The sequence below is a fragment of the Pleurodeles waltl genome, chromosome 12, assembly GCF_031143425.1.
Source record: "Pleurodeles waltl isolate 20211129_DDA chromosome 12, aPleWal1.hap1.20221129, whole genome shotgun sequence".
In the NCBI taxonomy this organism is placed as follows: Eukaryota; Metazoa; Chordata; class Amphibia; order Caudata; family Salamandridae; genus Pleurodeles; species Pleurodeles waltl.
The window spans coordinates 37293289-37313334 of NC_090451.1; the positions used below are offsets into that span (position 1 = coordinate 37293289).

The 20046-nt window shown below is 46.6% G+C and overlaps 1 protein-coding gene across 1 annotated transcript in view; it reads right to left on the minus strand.

Moving 5' to 3' along the window:
• Positions 1-20046, minus strand: part of MAU2 (MAU2 sister chromatid cohesion factor) — a 112903-nt gene that overhangs the window by 75423 nt on the left and 17434 nt on the right. Inside the window, exons 4-6 of the mRNA XM_069218271.1 lie at positions 6447-6542; positions 5759-5853; positions 5062-5089 (exon numbers count right to left, since the gene is read on the minus strand). Coding sequence (XP_069074372.1) covers positions 5062-5089; positions 5759-5853; positions 6447-6542 — 219 coding nt within the window. The remainder of the gene's footprint in view (positions 1-5061; positions 5090-5758; positions 5854-6446; positions 6543-20046) is intronic.

Here is a 20046-nt window from a genome sequence, read left to right on the forward strand (position 1 = left end):
AACTGTGCGAATACCAAATATTGGAACTGAAAAGAATTAAAGGGAAGATTTGCGTCATTACTGCTACTGGAGTATTGGACTCTCTTTATACTGTATTTAATGGTTTGCTTTTCTAGTAGTGCACCGCCTGTTTGAGTTTACATTAAAACTGCAATTGCTGTGAATATTTTCCATTGTTTCAACACGATTGCTCCCAGCTGGTCACATGCTAAAGAACATTTTGCATTAGGTGTTGCTACCTGAGCACACCTATCTTGGACACCAGTTTTAAGACAACACAGAACAGTGCCGTAGACCACATGAACCTAATGGAAGCTGCCACGTGTTGGAATCTTCAAAATGTGCCTAGCTTTAAGTGGAAGCCTCAGAGCAAGAATAGGCAGAAGCTGTGGGCCAAAAAAGTAGTCATGTAACTTCAAAAGAGGTGCGGGTGCCGGCAGGGCAGCTAAACACAAATAGGTGAAGGCATTACATCACAGGAGGCAGCAGAACAGAACACATTACTGTTTATTAGTTCTGTCCATCTTAAACAGCGCCATCCGCATTATCAAGAGCTGAGAAAGTTACCCAAAACTTCAGCCAAAGCCTGCATCTGATAATCTATATATTTTTTGGTCTGCTCCTCCAAAACAAAACACTTAGTACCAGAGCACACTGCACAGACCTTACAAACACCACTTCCCCACCCCTCAAAAAATTTGAAAAATCAAATAATTGCTGCTGTGATTTTCAGCCTTACAATCTAAACAGCAGAGCAGGACACATTACTTGTTCATTAGTTATGTCCATCTTAAGCAGCGCCATCCACATTATCAAGAGTTGAGAAAGAGTTATACATAACTTCAGCCATAGCCTGCATCTGAATCTAAATATTTTCTGGTCTGCTCCTCCAAAATAAACACTTTGTACCAGAGCACACTGCACAGACCTTAAAAACACCCCGCCCCTAAAACAAAAATGAAAACAGCGAAAATAATTGCTGCTGTGATTTTCAGCCTTACAACCTAAAAATGCATAGATTTATCAACATCATTGTGTGGAGAAGCATACATACAAAAGGTGTGCTACTCTTTAACCCACAAATTTCATCTCACAGAACCACCGCCTGCTACACTGAACAGGAATCATTGTAATTTAGGATTGACGCATCAATGTTTATGGAACGGTAAATTAAAACCTAAAGATGTGATAATATTCATAATAGCCCAGGACAAAGTACTGCGTACCACAGAGCAGTAATTGCATAGATAGATTTGAAATTTAGTTCACATTCTTGCACACAGTTTTGAGATGTTGCACAAGGCAAATAAAGGCAGGCAGAGTAAGTGAAAGCAAAACCCTGACTTTGCTCCAACAACAAAAGTAAAACCCAAGCCTGCTTTTATGAGAGAGGGAGGTTAAAATATAGGAACTGAATCGATTCCACCAAAATTAACTGGATGACTTCATAAAGCTGCTAAAAGCCCATGATTCCAAGACTGTGGACATTGCAGATCAGAAGTAAAACTACCAATAATGAGCACGTTGTAATTACAAGGGTGGACATGTGCAACAAAGTGCTGGCAAATATGGCTCTTTGCATAAAGATTAAGAAGATCATTGTAGGAAGTTGGCTCTGTATGCACTATTTCAAAGTAAGGAATAGTATGCACAGAGTCCAAGGGTTCCCCTTAGAGGTAAGATAGTGGCAAAAAGAGATAATACTAATGCTCTATTTTGTGGTAGTGTGGTCGAGCAGTAGGCTTATCAAAGGAGTAGTGTTAAGCGTTTGTTGTACATACACATAGGCAATAAATGAGGAACACACACACAGAGACAAATCCAGCCAATAGGTTTTGTTATAGAAAAATATTTTCTTAGTTTATTTTAAGAACCACAGGTTCAAATTCTACATGTAATATCTCATTTGAAAGGTATTGCAGGTAAGTACTTTAGGAACTTTGAATAATCACAGTAGCATGTATACTTTTTACATAAAACACAATAAGCTGTTTTAAAAGTGGACACAGTGCAATTTTCACAGTTCCTGGGGGAGGTAAAGTATTGTTATTTTTAGCAGGTAAGTAAATCACTTACAAGTCTCAGGTTTGGGTCCAAGGTAGCCCACCGTTGGGGGTTCAGAGCAACCCCAAAGTTACCACACCAGCAGCTCAGGGCCGGTCGGGTGCAGAGGTCAAAGAGGTGCCCAAAACACATAGGCTTCAATGGAGAGAAGGGGGTGCCCCGGTTCCAGTCTGCCAGCAGGTAAGTACCCGCGTCTTCGGAGGGCAGACCAGGGGGGTTTTGTAGGGCACCGGGGGGGGACACAAGTCAGCACAAAAAGTACACCCTCAGCAGCGCGGGGGCAGCCGGGTGCAGTGTGCAAACACGCGTCGGGTTTACAATGGTTTTCAATGAGAGATCAAGGGATCTCTTCAGCGTTGCAGGGAGGCAAGGGGGGGCTCCTCGGGGTAGCCACCACCTGGGCAAGGGAGAGGGCCTCCTGGGGGTCACTCCTGCACAGAAGTTCCGTTCCTTCAGATGCTGGGGGCTGCGGGTGCAGGGTCTTTTCCAGCCGTCGGGACTTTAGGTTCAGGCAGTCGCGGTCAGGGGGAGCCTGGGGATTCCCTCTGCAGGCGTCGCTGTGGGGGCTCAGGGGGGACAACTTTGGTTACTCACGGTCTCGGAGTCGCCGGAGGGTCCTCCCTGAGGTGTTGGTTCTCCACCAGTCGAGTCGGGGTCGCCGGGTGCAGTGTTGCAAGTCTCACGCTTCTTGCGGGGAGTTGCAGGGGTCTTTAAATCTGCTCCTTGAAACAAAGTTGCAGTTCTTTTGGAGCAGTGCCGCTGTCCTCAGGAGTTTCTTGTCTTTCTTGAAGCAGGGCAGTCCTCTGAGGATTCAGAAGTCGCTGGTCCCTTGGAAAGCGTCGCTGGAGCAGGTTTCTTTGGAAGGCAGGAGACAGGCCAGTAGGACTGGGGCCAAAGCAGTTGATGTCTTCTTTTCTTCCTCTCCAGGGGTCTTTCAGCTCAGCAGTCCTCTTCTTCTTGTAAGTTGCAGGAATCTAAATTCTTAGGTTCAGGGGAGCCCTTAAATACTAAATTTAAGGGCGTGTTTAGGTCTGGGGGGTTAGTAGCCAATGGCTACTAGCCCTGAGGGTGGGTACACCCTCTTTGTGCCTCCTCCCAAGGGGAGGGGGTCACATTCCTATCCCTATTGGGGGAATCCTCCTTCTACAAGATGGAGGATTTCTAAAAGTCAGAGTCACCTCAGCTCAGGACACCTTAGGGGCTGTCCTGACTGGCCAGTGACTCCTCCTTGTTATTCTCATTATTTCTCCTGGACTTGCCGCCAAAAGTGGGGGCTGTGTCCAGGGGGCGGGCATCTCCACTAGCTGGAGTGCCCTGGGGCATTGTAACACGAAGCTTGAGCCTTTGAAGCTCACTGCTAGGTGTTACAGTTCCTGCAGGGGGGAGGTGTGAAGCACCTCCACCCAGAGCAGGCTTTGTTTCTGTCCTCAGAGAGCACAAAGGCTCTCACCGCATGAGGTCAGACACTCGTCTCTCAGCAGCAGGCTGGCACAGACCAGTCAGTCCTGCACTGAACAATTGGGTAAAATACATGGGGTATCTCTAAGATGCCCTCTGTGTGCATTTTTTAATAAATCCAACACTGGCATCAGTGTGGGTTTATTATTCTGAGAAGTTTGATACCAAACTTCCCAGTATTCAGTGTAGCTATTATGGAGCTGTGGAGTTCGTTTTTGACAGACTCCCAGACCATATACTCTTATGGCTACCCTGCACTTACAATGTCTAAGGTTTTGCTTAGACACTGTAGGGGCATAGTGCTCATGCACTGGTGCCCTCACCTATGGTATAGTGCACCCTGCCTTAGGGCTGTAAGGCCTACTAGAGGGGTGACTGACCTATACTGCATAGGCAGTGTGAGGTTGGCATGGCACCCTGAGGGGAGTGCCATGTCGACTTACTCGTTTTGTTCTCATCAGCACACACAAGCTGGCAAGCAGTGTGTCTGTGCTGAGTGAGGGGTCCCCAGGGTGGCATAAGACATGCTGCAGCCCTTAGAGACCTTCCCTGGCACCAGGGCCCTTGGTACCAGTTACAAGGGACTTACCTGGATGCCAGGGTGTGCCAATTGTGGAATCAAAAGTACATTTTAGGTGAAAGACCACTGGTGCTGGGGCCTGGTTAGCAGGGTCCCAGCACACTTCTCAGTCAAGTCAGCATCAGTATCAGGCAAAAAGTGGGGGGTAACTGCAACAGGGAGCCATTTCTTTAGAATCATGAAGTATCAAACAACAGAAACAAAACGTAGCACAATTCTGAAAAAAATAAATAACTAAAATAGTTTTGTTTGCATCAGGTGCAACATGGATAATAAACGTGCATGCTCCCGTTATTCCTTTTATTGTGTCATGCTAGTACCTACAAGTTCCTCATTGCTTTCTATTTTTCCCTGCACCCTGAATCCATAATCCCTGCATTTGTTGTGCATTACAAAAAAGGAAACTAGAAGATTTCCATCACAGTGGCTAAAATAAGGGATTCTTAGCAGAAGCTGAACCCAGCACACCGAACTTGGCCACAGAATGTATTATAAACAAGTTGGCAACTTGCAAACACTACAAACATTTCCTGGGGCAACTAATACCAATTGCAGGATGGTAGATAGCCCATTCTCGGAACAGCTAAAGCTATAAATATTCATGATTCTCAATCCTACCAGATTCTACATGGAAGAGGGTGTAGCCATGTGGTATTAGGAAGGCTATTCAACAAAATTATAAAAATAGATAATAGGTCAGTGTGGTTGGCAATCTTTTCAAAGCTACTTCCTATAAACAGCAATTGTGATTTGCAAGTCTATCCTCAGCTACACTGTGCAATCAGTAACTACATGTTCTGCTCTTCTGACACTGCGCCAGTTTAAAAAGCTAGCACTATGAATGACTATTACTTTATCGTTCAAACTCCTTTCAGCACCAGTACACTGTGCTCCGAAGTCCATGAAAAACAGAAGCATAATTATAAAAACAAATCAATTTAATAAACTTCATAACTTACCATCCCTTTACTGAGCAGGAAGAGCGCCCTGTGGGGGAAAATATTGGTTAGAATGACAAAACCAATTTATACATATCTTAAACAAGTTTGCATTGCAGGGAAACAAGACACCACTAACAGAACTGATAGTATTCGTCTTAACCAGGCAAGTCTATAAGTACAGATACCAAGTGATACAAAACGCTCAGAACCTTGAGTTACACTTATTGAAATGCACAATAAGTATATCTCTGGATTCCTCCCCTGTTTAAAACGTGTGTTAACCTATTAAACAAAGGCCAATCATGTATAAGCACTTTACAAAAACTTTCAATGCAGGGGGAATGCTGTTTTTTTTTTAAGCCAACCTAATACTTAGGTGATACTAATTGTTGAGAGCAGACAGTCTCTCAATCAACTACAGCACATCAACTGGCATTGCAGGAGGGAGAAATGAAGTCCTGCAGCTAACCTCAGTGTGGCCACATATTTAAGGTGAACTCACCATGTTACAGAAAACAGCCCAGTCTAACTGTTGAAATTTAGGGCTGAAATATTGTTGAAAACACTGAGATGAGGTCAATGCCACAAGTGTGTAATACAAAGAAATGCGATGCTATAGGAAAGGGGCATCACAGCTTTCCTAATCCAGAAAAGCAGAGTAATAGATTTTCCTAGATATTTTTTTATCAAAATCCCAAAGTAACCATTTCTATACCTGGTATATTCCGATCCAACTACTCGGGCATACTCGGCACCGACTCCCAGAAGGTCACACGCAGAAACCAAATCTTTCTCCAGCGTGTGAAGTTGCTGAAACAAACAATATTAACAAATATATCATTACTTTGGGTATGCTTGTATAAACCAAGAAATAAACTAAAGTACCACAAAGGGGCGTAACAGATCCTAAAACTCTAAGCAACCGTTGGGGGCTCTAGTAGGGGTGATAGCATTTTACCAATCCAAAGCTTTAATACTTTGCCTCAAGTGTCATTTTGCAGCTCAGCGTGAATGGCACTAGCTAATCCTATGCTTAAAGACTTTGCTGTAAAAAATGGCTGAAGGGCTTGTCACTTTCTAGCGTGGCATGAAAGGCACTGTTCTAATCCTATGATTAAGAACTCTGCTAGAAAAACAGACATTTGAGGTGAAACGATTCAGAGTGCCAGGGATGTTTTAGGGTTCTCCATATAATGGAGCGGTTCCCCACAAACTTTAGAACTACCCAGAGTTCCCTGCTTCCTTTTTATGCAGCAGTCTAAGCCTAAAAGGGTACTGTCTTGAGATATATTTACATATAATCCCTAATTAAAAAGTAACTATTACTACACCCACCTGCCACAAACCCCCAGCTACATTTCAGTATATTTTTATGAATATTTGATGAACTAGAAGATACTCACTGCCAGTTGGAAAAGCAATCTACAATGCCAATAAGGCGTCTGCTGGGAGATCTGGATGGCTTTACGTAGAAGAGGTTTTGCTGCATCAACTGAATTCTGCAAGAGTACATGACATGAGTAAGTCAAAAGTTAACATTGTGCTGAAAATCCTAATACATATATATCTCTAAGAACATAGGCTCACACAAGTTTAACATACCAATATGTTAGCAAAATGACATTCGCTAACAACATCAACCAAACGAAAGTGTATTGATTTATTTACACATTGACTTCATGACAGAAAATATTGAATAAACGTTAACTAGATACCATATTTTTCAAATTGGAGGAAAGGGAAAGTTCCTTGGAACACTTGTTTGTTCCTTCTACATTAAACAATAATGAGTAGCTTTCAGAAGGGTGTATGTGTCCCCGCCACCATTTCATAAAATTTCTTATACAGTTTTTGGAAATATTTTTCTCTTCCAGGGGATTCTCAAAGTCATAAGCACTGAATATTCCCGCCCATGTGCAGGGACCCCGGACCATAAATAAACACACATATATATCTTAAATTAAATGTATTTGTAAGAGCGAAAATAGTACAGAGACTTTTAGTACATATATATATAATGTACATGTGTAAGCAATCATGCAGTCTATGTTGACAAACAGGCTAAAAATGTCTTATTGTTGTGAAGTTTTTTTTTTAATAAAACTCTCCAACCAGAGTTAACACCTTTTGTAGTCCAAGAAGAGAGCATAGAAAGTATTAGCCATCTCATATAGAGAGAAAAACTGCAGTGAAAATTCAGGGGCATTACTAGCCAATAGGCTGCATCCCAATTAACATAGTAGAACCAAAAAACTGGCACTGTGTATTTAAGGCTCCGAGAACCTCCAGTATCCCACCATGCCTCAGAGGTGAAAGTGAGGTGACAGTTGGGCTACAGTTAAGTCATTATTTTTTCCGGATCCTCCTGTTAGGGCCCTGGAGCATTGGGCTCTCGTTTTCTGAGTTTTTTTCCCAGAAAATCTTCGTTTAGTTCAAATTGTTAAAAATAACTACTTTTCAATTTCTGAGAAAAATACTATTTTTTCTGACAGGAATTATACAATTGTTCCATCAAAATGCTGTCACTTTTTGTCAAGTGCCCTGCTTATGGCAAAAAGAAGGCTCAGACTGATCCACACTCAGTCTGCATAGTGTGTCTGCCTAAAAGGCACTGTCCTGACAACTGCAGTCACTGTCAGAAGCTTTCAAAAAGAAATATGAAGGACACAGAAAGGACTTGCCTTCATGGCTTACAAGTGAGGGAGAAAACATCTACCTCCCTTCACAAGAAAGTATCCAAAGAAAGAGGTATAATGGAGAAACAGCAAGCAAGATCTACCTCAGCAGGTAGGAAAATACCTAGTTGTTCTCCGTCAACGTCGCACGTAACGTCAAGGAGACTCAAAGTCAAAAGCCACGACTGCAACCACACAATCAACGTCTCAAGAGAAGTAGTTGGCAACAGACACTCACCGCTCAGCATCAAGCCAGCACCATCAAGTTGCTACTCCGTTGAGGGCGCATCACGACCCATCAACATAGAGACAACGCAACACCGAAGACCACGGAATCAGTGGCAGGCCAACAGACATCGACGTGTAGGCATATATCTGTTTCTCAGTTGAAGGCAACCAGACACGCTGTAGGAAGTTGGCTCTGTATGTGCTATTTCAAAGTAAGGAATAGCATGCACAGAGTCCAAGGGTTCCCCTTAGAGGTAAAATAGTGGTAAAAATAGATAATACTAATGCTCTATTTTGTGGTAGTGTGGTCGAGCAGTAGGCTTATCCAAGGAGTAGTGTTAAGCATTTGTTGTACATACACATAGACAATAAATGAGGTACACACACTCAGAGACAAATCCAGCCAATAGGTTTTTGTAGGAAGTTGGCTCTGTATGTGCTATTTCAAAGTAAGGAATAGCATGCACAGAGTCCAAGGGTTCCCCTTAGAGGTAAAATAGTGGTAAAAAGAGATAATACTAATGCTCTATTTTGTGGTAGTGTGGTCGAGCAGTAGGCTTATCCAAGGAGTAGTGTTAAGCATTTGTTGTACATACACATAGACAATAAATGAGGTACACACACTCAGAGACAAATCCAGCCAATAGGTTTTTATATAGAAAAATATCTTTTCTTAGTTTATTTTAAGAACCACAGGTTCAAATTCTACATGTAATATCTCATTCGAAAGGTATTGCAGGTAAGTACTTTAGGAACTTCAAATCATCAAAATTGCATGTATACTTTTCAAGTTATTCACAAATAGCTGTTTTAAAAGTGGACACAGTGCAATTTTCACAGTTCCTAGGGGAGGTAAGTATTTGTTAGGTTAACCAGGTAAGTAAGACACTTACAGGGCTTAGTTCTTGGTCCAAGGTAGCCCACCGTTGGGGGTTCAGAGCAACCCCAAAGTCACCACACCAGCAGCTCAGGGCCGGTCAGGTGCAGAGTTCAAAGTGGTGCCCAAAACACATAGGCTAGAATGGAGAGAAGGGGGTGCCCCGGTTCCGGTCTGCTTGCAGGTAAGTACCCGCGTCTTCGGAGGGCAGACCAGGGGGGTTTTGTAGGGAACCGGGGGGGACACAAGTCCACACAGAAATTTCACCCTCAGCAGCGCGGGGGCGGCCGGGTGCAGTGTAGAAACAGGCGTCGGGTTCGCAATGTTAGTCTATGAGAGATCTCGGGATCTCTTCAGTGCTGCAGGCAGGCAAGGGGGGGATTCCTCGGGGAAACCTCCACTTGGGCGAGGGAGAGGGACTCCTGGGGGTCACTCCTCCAGTGAAAGTCCGGTCCTTCAGGTCCTGGGGGCTGCGGGTGCAGGGTCTCTCCCAGGCGTCGGGACTTTAGGTTCAAAGAGTCGCGGTCAGGGGAAGCCTCGGGATTCCCTCTGCAGGCGGCGCTGTGGGGGCTCAGGGGGGACAGGTTTTGGTACTCACAGTATCAGAGTAGTCCTGGGGTCCCGCCTGAGGTGTCGGATCTCCACCAGCCGAGTCGGGGTCGCCGGGTGCAGTGTTGCAAGTCTCACGCTTCTTGCGGGGAGCTTGCAGGGTTCTTTAAAGCTGCTGGAAACAGAGTCGCAGCTTTTCTTGGAGCAGGTCCGCTGTCCTCGGGAGTTTCTTGTCTTTTCGAAGCAGGGGCAGTCCTCAGAGGATGTCGAGGTCGCTGGTCCCTTTGGAAGGCGTCGCTGGAGCAGGATCTTTGGAAGGCAGGAGACAGGCCGGTGAGTTTCTGGAGCCAAGGCAGTTGTCGTCTTCTGGTCTTCCGCTGCAGGGGTTTTCAGCTGGGCAGTCCTTCTTCTTGTAGTTGCAGGAATCTAATCTTCTAGGGTTCAGGGTAGCCCTTAAATACTAAATTTAAGGGCGTGTTTAGGTCTGGGGGGTTAGTAGCCAATGGCTACTAGCCCTGAGGGTGGGTACACCCTCTTTGTGCCTCCTCCCAAGGGGAGGGGGTCACAATCCTAACCCTATTGGGGGAATCCTCCATCTGCAAGATGGAGGATTTCTAAAAGTTAGAGTCACCTCAGCTCAGGACACCTTAGGGGCTGTCCTGACTGGCCAGTGACTCCTCCTTGTTTTTCTCATTATTTTCTCCGGCCTTGCCGCCAAAAGTGGGGCCTGGCCGGAGGGGGCGGGCAACTCCACTAGCTGGAGTGTCCTGCTGGGTTGGCACAAAGGAGGTGAGCCTTTGAGGCTCACCGCCAGGTGTGACAATTCCTGCCTGGGGGAGGTGTTAGCATCTCCACCCAGTGCAGGCTTTGTTACTGGCCTCAGAGTGACAAAGGCACTCTCCCCATGGGGCCAGCAACATGTCTCGATTTGTGGCAGGCTGCTAAAACTAGTCAGCCTACACAGATAGTCGGTTAAGTTTCAGGGGGCACCTCTAAGGTGTCCTCTGTGGTGTATTTTACAATAAAATGTACACTGGCATCAGTGTGCATTTATTGTGCTGAGAAGTTTGATACCAAACTTCCCAGTTTTCAGTGTAGCCATTATGGTGCTGTGGAGTTCGTGTTTGACAAACTCCCAGACCATATACTCTTATGGCTACCCTGCACTTACAATGTCTAAGGTTTTGTTTAGACACTGTAGGGGTACCATGCTCATGCACTGGTACCCTCACCTATGGTATAGTGCACCCTGCCTTAGGGCTGTAAGGCCTGCTAGAGGGGTGTCTTACCTATACTGCATAGGCAGTGAGAGGCTGGCATGGCACCCTGAGGGGAGTGCCATGTCGACTTACTCGTTTTGTCCTCACTAGCACACACAAGCTGGTAAGCAGTGTGTCTGTGCTGAGTGAGAGGTCTCCAGGGTGGCATAAGACATGCTGCAGCCCTTAGAGACCTTCCTTGGCATCAGGGCCCTTGGTACTAGAAGTACCAGTTACAAGGGACTTATCTGGATGCCAGGGTCTGCCAATTGTGGATACAAAAGTACAGGTGAGGGAAAGAACACTGGTGCTGGGGCCTGGTTAGCAGGCCTCAGCACACTTTCAATTGTAAACATAGCATCAGCAAAGGCAAAAAGTCAGGGGGCAACCATGCCAAGGAGGCATTTTCTTACAGTTTTGTTATAGAAAAATATATTTTCTTAGTTTATTTTAAGAACCACAGGTTCAAATTTAACATGTAATATCTTGTTTGAAAGGTATTGCAGGTAAGTACATTAGGAACTTTGAATCATTTCAATTGCATGTATACTTTTCAAGTTATTCACAAATAGCTATTTTAAAAGTGGACACAGTGCAATTTTCACAGTTCCTGGGGGAGGTAAGTTTTTGTTAGTTTTACCAGGTAAGTAAGACACTTACAGGGTTCAGTTCTTGGTCCAAGGTAGCCCACCGTTGGGGGTTCAGAGCAACCCCAAAGTCACCACACCAGCAGCTCAGGGCCGGTCAGGTGCAGAGTTCAAAGTGGTGCCCAAAACGCATAGGCTATAATGGAGAGAAGTCGGTGCCCCGGTTCCGGTCTGCTTGCAGGTAAGTACCCGCGTCTTCGGAGGGCAGACCAGGGGGGTTTTGTAGGGCACCGGGGGGGGACACAAGCCCACACAGAAATTTCACCCTCAGCGGCGCGGGGGGCGGCCGGGTGCAGTGTTAGAACAAGCGTCGGGTTCGCAATGTAAGTCAATGAGAGATCAAGGGATCTCTTTAGCGCTGCAGGCAGGCAAGGGGGGGCTTCCTCGGGGAAACCTCCACTTGGGCAAGGGAGAGGGACTCCTGGGGGTCACTTCTGCAGTGAAAGTCCGGTCCTTCAGGTCCTGGGGGCTGCGGGTGCAGGGTCTTTTCCAGGCGTCGGGACTTAGGTTTCAGAGAGTCGCGGTCAGGGGAAGCCTCGGGATTCCCTCTGCAGGCGGCGCTGTGGGGGCTCAGGGGGGACAGGTTTTGGTACTCACAGTCGTAGAGTAGTCCGGGGGTCCTCCCTGAGGTGTTGGTTCTCCACCAGCCGAGTCGGGGTCGCCGGGTGCAGTGTTGCAAGTCTCACGCTTCTTGCGGGGAGTTGCAGGGTTCTTTAAAGCTGCTTCTTGAAACAAAGTTGCAGTCTTTTTGGAGCAGGTCCGCTGTCCTCGGGAGTTTCTTGTCTTTTTCGAAGCAGGGCAGTCCTCAGAGGATTCAGAGGTCGCTGGTCCCTTTGGAAGGCGTCGCTGGAGCAGAGTTCTTTGGAAGGCAGGAGACAGGCCGGTGAGTTTCTGGAGCCAAGGCAGTTGTTGTCTTCTGGTCTTCCTCTGCAGGGGTTTTCAGCTGGGCAGTCCTTCTTCTTGTTGTTGCAGGAATCTAAATTCTTAGGTTCAGGGAAGCTCTTAAATACTCAATTTAAGGGCGTGTTTAGGTCTGGGGGGTTAGTAGCCAATGGCTACTAGCCCTGAGGGTGGGTACACCCTCTTTGTGCCTCCTCCCAAGGGGAGGGGGTCACATTCCTATCCCTATTGGGGGAATCCTCCTTCTACAAGATGGAGGATTTCTAAAAGTCAGAGTCACCTCAGCTCAGGACACCTTAGGGGCTGTCCTGACTGGCCAGTGACTCCTCCTTGTTTTTCTCATTATCTCTCCTGGACTTGCCGCCAAAAGTGGGGGCTGGGTCCAGGAGGCGGGCATCTCCACTAGCTGGAGTGCCCTGGGGCATTGTAACACGAAGCTTGAGCCTTTGAAGCTCACTGCTAGGTGTGACAGTTCCTGCAGGGGGAGGTGTGAAGCACCTCCACCCAGAGCAGGCTTTGTTTCTGTCCTCAGAGAGCACAAAGGCTCTCACCGCATGAGGTCAGACACTCGTCTCTCAGCAGCAGGCTGGCACAGACCAGTCAGTCCTGCACTGAACAATTGGGTAAAATACAGGGGGCATCTCTAAGATGCCCTCTGTGTGCATTTTTTAAAAATCCAACACTGGCATCAGTGTGGGTTTATTATTCTGAGAAGTTTGATACTAAACTTCCCAGTATTCAGTGTAGCCATTATGGAGCTGTGGAGTTCGTTTTTGACAGACTCCCAGCCCATATACTCTTATGGCTACCCTGCACTTACAATGTCTAAGGTTTTGCTTAGACACTGTAGGGGCATAGTGCTCATGCACATATGCCCTCACCTGTGGTATAGTGCACCCCGCCTTAGGGCTGTAAGGCCTACTAGAGGGGTGACTTACCTATGCCACAGGCAGTGGGAGGTTGGCATGGCACCCTGAGGGGAGTGCCATGTCGACTTAGTCATTTTCTCCCCATCAGCACACACAAGCTGGCAAGCAGTGTGTCTGTGCTGAGTGAGGGGTCCCTAGGGTGGCATAAGACATGCTGCAGCCCTTAGAGACCTTCCCTGGCATCAGGGCCCTTGGTACCAGGGGTACCAGTTACAAGGGACTTACCTAGGTGCCAGGGTTGTGCCAATTGTGGAAACAATGGTACATTTTAGCTGAAAGAACACTGGTGTTGGGGCCTGGTTAGCAGGGTCCCAGCACACTTCTCAGTCAAGTCAGCATCAGTATCAAGCAAAAAGTGGGGGGTAACTGCAACAGGGAGCCATTTCTTTACACACGCCAAGACATAGTCCAACTGGGGCATCTCAATCTACGCCAAGACATTCGAAGTAGAGATATAGCCATTCTCGTTCTCTGCCAGCGACAGTACATCGTCGTGCAATATCGAGACACTTCACTTGCTCTAGGTGCCAAAACAAACTAACGTCGAAAACAGATCACATTCCCCGCAACGTCGTACGCCGTAGACATTCTCCACAGGCAAAAACAACTTCACCTACTGGTTCTTCAACAACATCAATGGCTTATGATCCTGCAACAACTATACCAAGTAGATCATCTTTGGCATCCTCAAGAGGTCACATCTCATCTATTAATCTGTCACCAAGATGGCTGGAGAGTCTTTAAGGCCCGGGTTATCAGTCTCCGGACTCACAATATTCTCAGATGTACTCTCCTTCAAGATCCTTTCCAAGGACACCATCACCGACCCATCAAACCAGGATGGCGACAGTGCAGACTCCAGTAGGCCATTCAGTGCCACAAAAAGAGGTGCAACTCCTCATTCATGCACAAGAAGTAGAACACCTCAAACATTCAGAGGAAAATCACCTTCTCCTTTGAGGAGCTCTCGAACCTCTCGATCTCATCATCAAAGACATAGATCACCTTCCTGGGCTTCGGCTTCGTCTATTCAAAACGATTCACCCACTTTAACGGATACTCCTCCAGCAAGGGTTTCCCCAGTAGGCGACATTACCACCTTCAATGAAGTGTTGGTCAGAGGAGCCCATAAACTTATCATAGATATCCCTGAACCTACAGCGTCGTCTTCATTATTATTAGAAAAGCTGCGCCATCGTTCTTCAAGACAACTCCTTCCTCTGGTTCCAGGGCGCTTACAACCAGAAATGAAAACGTTCCTCACACCAGTAATTTTACGTGCAGCACCAGCAAGTATCCTAAAGAAATATAAGACCCCCAGAACAGGACCTGTAGGAAGTTGGCTCTGTATGCACTATTTCAAAGTAAGGAATAGTATGCACAGAGTCCAAGGGTTCCCCTTAGGGGTAAGATAGTGGCAAAAAGAGATAATACTAATGCTCTATTTTGTGGTAGTGTGGTCGAGCAGTAGGCTTATCAAAGGAGTAGTGTTAAGCATTTGTTTTACACACACAGGCAATAAATGAGGAACACACTCAAAGACCATTCCAGGCCAATAGGTTTTTGTATAGAAAAATATATTTTCTTAGTTTATTTTAAGAACCAGAGGTTCAAATTGTACATGTAATACTTCAAATGAAAGGTATTGCAGGTAAGTACTTTAGGAACTTTGAATAATCACAATAGCATATATACTTTTCAAATAAATCACATATAGCTATTTTAAAACTAGACAGTGCAATTTTCACAGTTCCTAGGGGGAGTAAGAGTTTGTTAGTTCTTGCAGGTAAGTAAACCACCTACGGGGTTCAAGCTTGGGTCCAAAGTAGCCCACCGTTGGGGGTTCAGAGCAACCCCAAAGTTACCACACCAGCAGCTCAGGGCCGGTCAGGTGCAGAGGTCAAAGTGGTGCCCAAAACGCATAGGCTTCAATAGAGAAGGGTGTGCCCAGGTTCCAGTCTGCCAGCAGGTAAGTACCTGCATCTTCTGAGGGCAGACATGGGGGGTTTTGTAGGGCACCAGGGGGGACACAAGTTAGCACATAAAGTACACCCTCAGCAGCACGGGGGCGGCCGGGTGCAGTGTGCAAACACATGTCGGGTTTCCAATGTAAATTAATGGGAGACCAAGGGGTCTCTTCAGCGATGCAGGCAGGCAAGGGGGGGGCTCCTCGGGGTAGCCACCACCTGGGCAAGGGAGAGGGCATCCAGGGGGGTCACTCCAGCACTGGAGTTCCGATCTTTCAGGTCCTGGGGGCTGCGGGTGCAGAGTCTTTACCAGGCGTTGGGATCTGGGAAGCAGACAGTCGCGGTCAGGGGGAGCCTCGGGATTCCCTCTGCAGGTGTCACTGTGGGGGCAACTCTGGCTACTCACAGTCTCGTAGTCGCCAGGGAGTCCTCCCTGAAGTGTTATTTCTCCACAAGTCGATCCGGGGGCGTCGGGTGCAGAGTAGCAAGTCTCACGCTTCCGGCGGGAAACGCAGTTGTTTTAAAGTTGCTCCTTTGAAACAAAGTTGCAGTCTTGGGTGAACAGAGCCGCTGTCCTCGGGAGTTCTTGGTCCTTCTAGAGTAGGGCAGTCCTCTGAGGATTCAGAGGTCGCTGGTACCTGGGGAAAGCGTTGCTGGAGCAGTGTCTTTAGAAGTGGGGAGACAGGCCGGTAGAGCTGGGGCCAAAGCAGTTGGTGTCTCCGTCTTCTCTGCAGGGTTTTTCAGCTTAGCAGTCCTCTTCTTCTTAGGTTGCAGGAATCTGAGTTCCTTGGTTCTGGGGAGCCCCTAAATACTGAATTTAGGAGTGTGTTTAGGTCTGGGAGGGCAGTAGCCAATGGCTACTGTCCTTGAGAGTGGCTACACCCTCCTTGTGCCTCCTCCCTGAGGGGAGGGTGGCACATCCCTATTCCTATTGGGGGAATCCTCCTTCTACAAGATGGAGGATTTCTAAAAGTCAGAGTCACCTCAGCTCAGGACACGTTAGGGGCTGTCCTGACTGGCCAGTGACGACTCCTTGTTTTTCTCGATCTCTCCTGGACTTGCCGCCAAAAGTGGGGGCTGTGTCCAGGGGGCGGGCATCTCCACTAGCTGGAGTACCCTGGGGCATTGTAACACGAAGCCTGAGCCTTTGAGGCTCAATGCTAGGTGTCACAGTTCCTGCAGGGGGGAGGTGTGAAGCAGGCTTTTGTTTCTGTCCTCAGAGAGCACAAAGGCCCTCACCACATGGGGTCAGAAACTCGTCTCTCAACAGCAGGCTGGCACAGACCAGTCAGTCCTGCACTGAACAATTGGGTAAAATACAGGGGGTATCTCTAAGATGCCCTCTGTGTGCATTTTTTAATAAATCCAACACTGGCATCAGTGTGGGTTTATTATTCTGAGAAGTTTGATACCAAACTTCCCAGTCTTCAGTGTAACCATTATGGAGCTGTGGAGTTCGTTTCTGACAGACTCCCAGACCATATACTCTTATGGCTACCCTGCACTTACAATGTCTAAGGTTTTGCTTAGACACTGTAGGGGCATAGTGCTCATGCACCTATGCCCTCACCCGTGGTATAGTGCACCCTGCCTTAGGGCTGTAAGGCCTGCAAGAAGGGTGACTTACCTATGCCACAGGCAGTGTGAGGATGGCATGGCACCCTGAGGGGAGTGCCATGTCGACTTAGTCATTTTCTCCCCACCAGCACACACAAGCTGGCAAGCAGTGCGTCTGTGCTGAGTGAGGGGTCCCCAGGGTGGCATAAGACATGCTGCAGCCCTTAGAGACCTTCCCTGGCATCAGGGCCCTTGGTACCAGGGGTACCAGTTACAAGGGACTTACCTGGGTGCCAGGGTTGTGCCAATTGTGGAGACAATGGTACATTTTAGGTGAAAGAACACTGATGCTGGGGCCTGGTTAGCAGGGTCCCAGCACACTTCTCAGTCAAGTCAGCATCAGTATCAGGCAAAAAGTTGGGGGTAACTGCAACAGGGAGACATTTCTTTACAGGACCCTTTATTCAACATATGTGAGTGGCGCTCTACAACCAAAGACAAATGGGTTTGAAATATTGTCGAAAATGGGCATTCTCTACTTTTCAAATCTACACCTCCACCAGTACAGCCAACAAAAACCTCTTGTCATCAACAACTTCTCCTACAAAACCAAGTTCCCACTCTTCTACGAAAAAGAGCCATCAAAGAAGTACCACTTTTGCAGAGAGGAAAAGCGGTGTACTTCCTCTATTTTCTGGTGCGGAAAAAAGGCCCAAACAAAGAATTCAGACCCTTCTCAGTGCCGAGACATCTCAACAAATACATTTGCAAAGAAAGATTCAGAATGCTGGCCCTCCATCAGATCTACCCCAACTACATCAGTGGGACTGGATGTGCTCCATAGATCTGCAGGATATCTATTTCACAAACTCCTATGCTTTGTAGTTGCATCCAAGCATTACCAGTACAGGGTACTACTCTTTGGCCTAAAGTCAGCTCCTCGCACGTTTTCCAAGTGTGTAGAAGTAGTAGCAGCACACCTGAGGAGGAAAAAGATTTTCATTCACCCGTACCTCGACGATTGGCTACTGAAAAGCAGCTCTTCATTTCAGACCACACAACATCTACAAATCAGCTTGAATACCTTCAGAAATCTTAGTCTTCAATTAAATCTACAAAAATCGATACAGACTCCATCCCAGAGGCTCCACTACTTAGGAGCAACGTTGAATACAAACCTCGCAAAGTGTATCCTTCGGAGAGACAATTACTCCTGGGTTCCATGGCCTCCTGCATTTTCATTGTTCCGAATGTCAGTTTACACGTCAGACCTCCCCAAGAGAATATGGAGGAACAGTGCAGTCAGCTCGCAGGAAAATGGGACAACAAATTGACTGTCATCAGTAACAAAGAACTCACTACGGTGGTGGACCCACAGACAGCATCTGTTAATAGGAGCTCCTTTTCATCAGAACACTCCTACTCAAACTCTTGTAACAGTTCATGTGAGCTCCCCAGCTGTGAAGTGATGCATCTCTCTCCAAGCTCAGGGCCTGTGGTCGGACAAAACAGCAAAACCACATCAACTTCCTAGAGTTGCGAACAGTTCGTCTAGCCCTCAAGTCCTTTTATGCATTCATCAAGAACAGCTCTCTATTAGTCCAAACAGACAACACAACCATAATGTACTATTTAAACAAACAGGGGGGCACACTATCTTGCCTCCTATCTTGAGAGGTGCAGACCATCTGGCATTGCCTAATAGCTAGGAGGTTCTCAATCACAGCTATTCACCTCCCAGGAGTCCTTAACACGCAAGCGGACTTTCTCAGCCAAAGCTTCTCAGACACACGGCTGGAAGCTTCACAACAACGTTTTAAGGCATTTTTCAAGAATGGGGGTATCCTCTGGTAGACCTGTTTGCCGACGAAAACAACAAAAAATGCCCAAGCTTCGCATCCAGGTTTTACCGACCACGGACAATGGGGAATGCTCTATTGATAGACTGGTCAGAGACATTTCTCTACGCTTTCCCACCAATTCCCCTGATTCCAACAATGATCAACAAATTCTACAGGGCCAAAACCAGAATGCTACTAATAGCCCCAGAATAGCCCCGTCAATGGTGGTACACAGATCTCCTCCACCTATCAGAAAAACCTCACAGGAGGCTTATGTGCAGACTCGATCGTCTCCACAAGCTAGAGGGGAAGTTTTTCATTCCAACCTTCCCTCACTCAGCCTCACAGCACGGCTCCTGAATTCCTTTAAATATCGTCATCTAGGTCTCTCGCAAGAACGCATGAACATCCTAAAGGAGTCTAAAAGACCTTCAACACAGCAGTCTATTTAATTCAAGTGGAAAAGATTCTACAGTTATTGTATACAGAATTGCTCCAATCCAATTCTAGGTCAGGAGGATTTCATACTACCCTACCCCCTTCACCTAGCAAAATCAGGTTTGCACTTTATCGATTAAGGTACATCTTTCAGCCATTACTGCTTATCGAAAATCATCCACGCAAGCATTTTTTACGATGCCTGTAGTTAAGGATTTTCTAGAAGGCTTAAGGAAAGTTTTTCCACCACTTCGTACTCCTTCCCCTCTGTGGGAAGTGAATTTGGTCTTGTCTAAGCTCATGTGCCCCCCCTCCTTTGAGCCCATACACAAAGGGCCTACATGGATGCATGCTTTTCTTGTTGCCATTGCGTTAGCCCAAAGAGTCAGCGAAATTTAGGCTCTCTGTTCCAAAGAACACTACACGTTTTTTCATGATAATAGGGTGGTAATGAGCCCTGCCGGGCTTCCTACCTAAAGTAGTGCCTGATTTTCATATTAAGCAGACCATCTCTCTTCCAACACTCTTTCCTAATCCGGCTACACCATCAGAAAGAACTTTACATTCTTTAGATTTAAAAAGAGTGATAAAAGTTTATCTGGATAAGACTAAAGATATAAGACAGTGTGATCAATTGCTTGTAAACTATGGCCCATGAGAACAAGCTTAGCTGCCTCAAAACAAACTATTTCAAGGTGGATAGTGTCCTGTATTGTATTTACTTACCAACTGGCTAACAAACAATTGACTGCAAGACCAAAAGCCCATCCAACAAGGGGCAAGGAATCAACAACAGCCCTTCTCAAGAATGTTCCTGTCTCCGAGATATGCAAAGCGGCAACATGGAGATCGGTGCATACTTTTACAAGGCATTACTACATAGAGTCAGACGCTAAGACCGACACTCAAGTGGGTCAGGCTTCTTTAAGAAATGTATGTAACTAGAATGAGTAAGCTGCTTCTGCTTCCACCTCTTCGGCCGCAGGGATGCGTGATGGGTTTGCTAATCTATTCAGTGCTTAGGACTATTGAGGATCCCCTAGATTAGAAGGATAAGTTACTTACCTCTAAATCCTAGGTCTCTTTCAGGGAAATCCTCAGTGTCATAAGCAAGCTCAACGTCATTCAGGATGTTC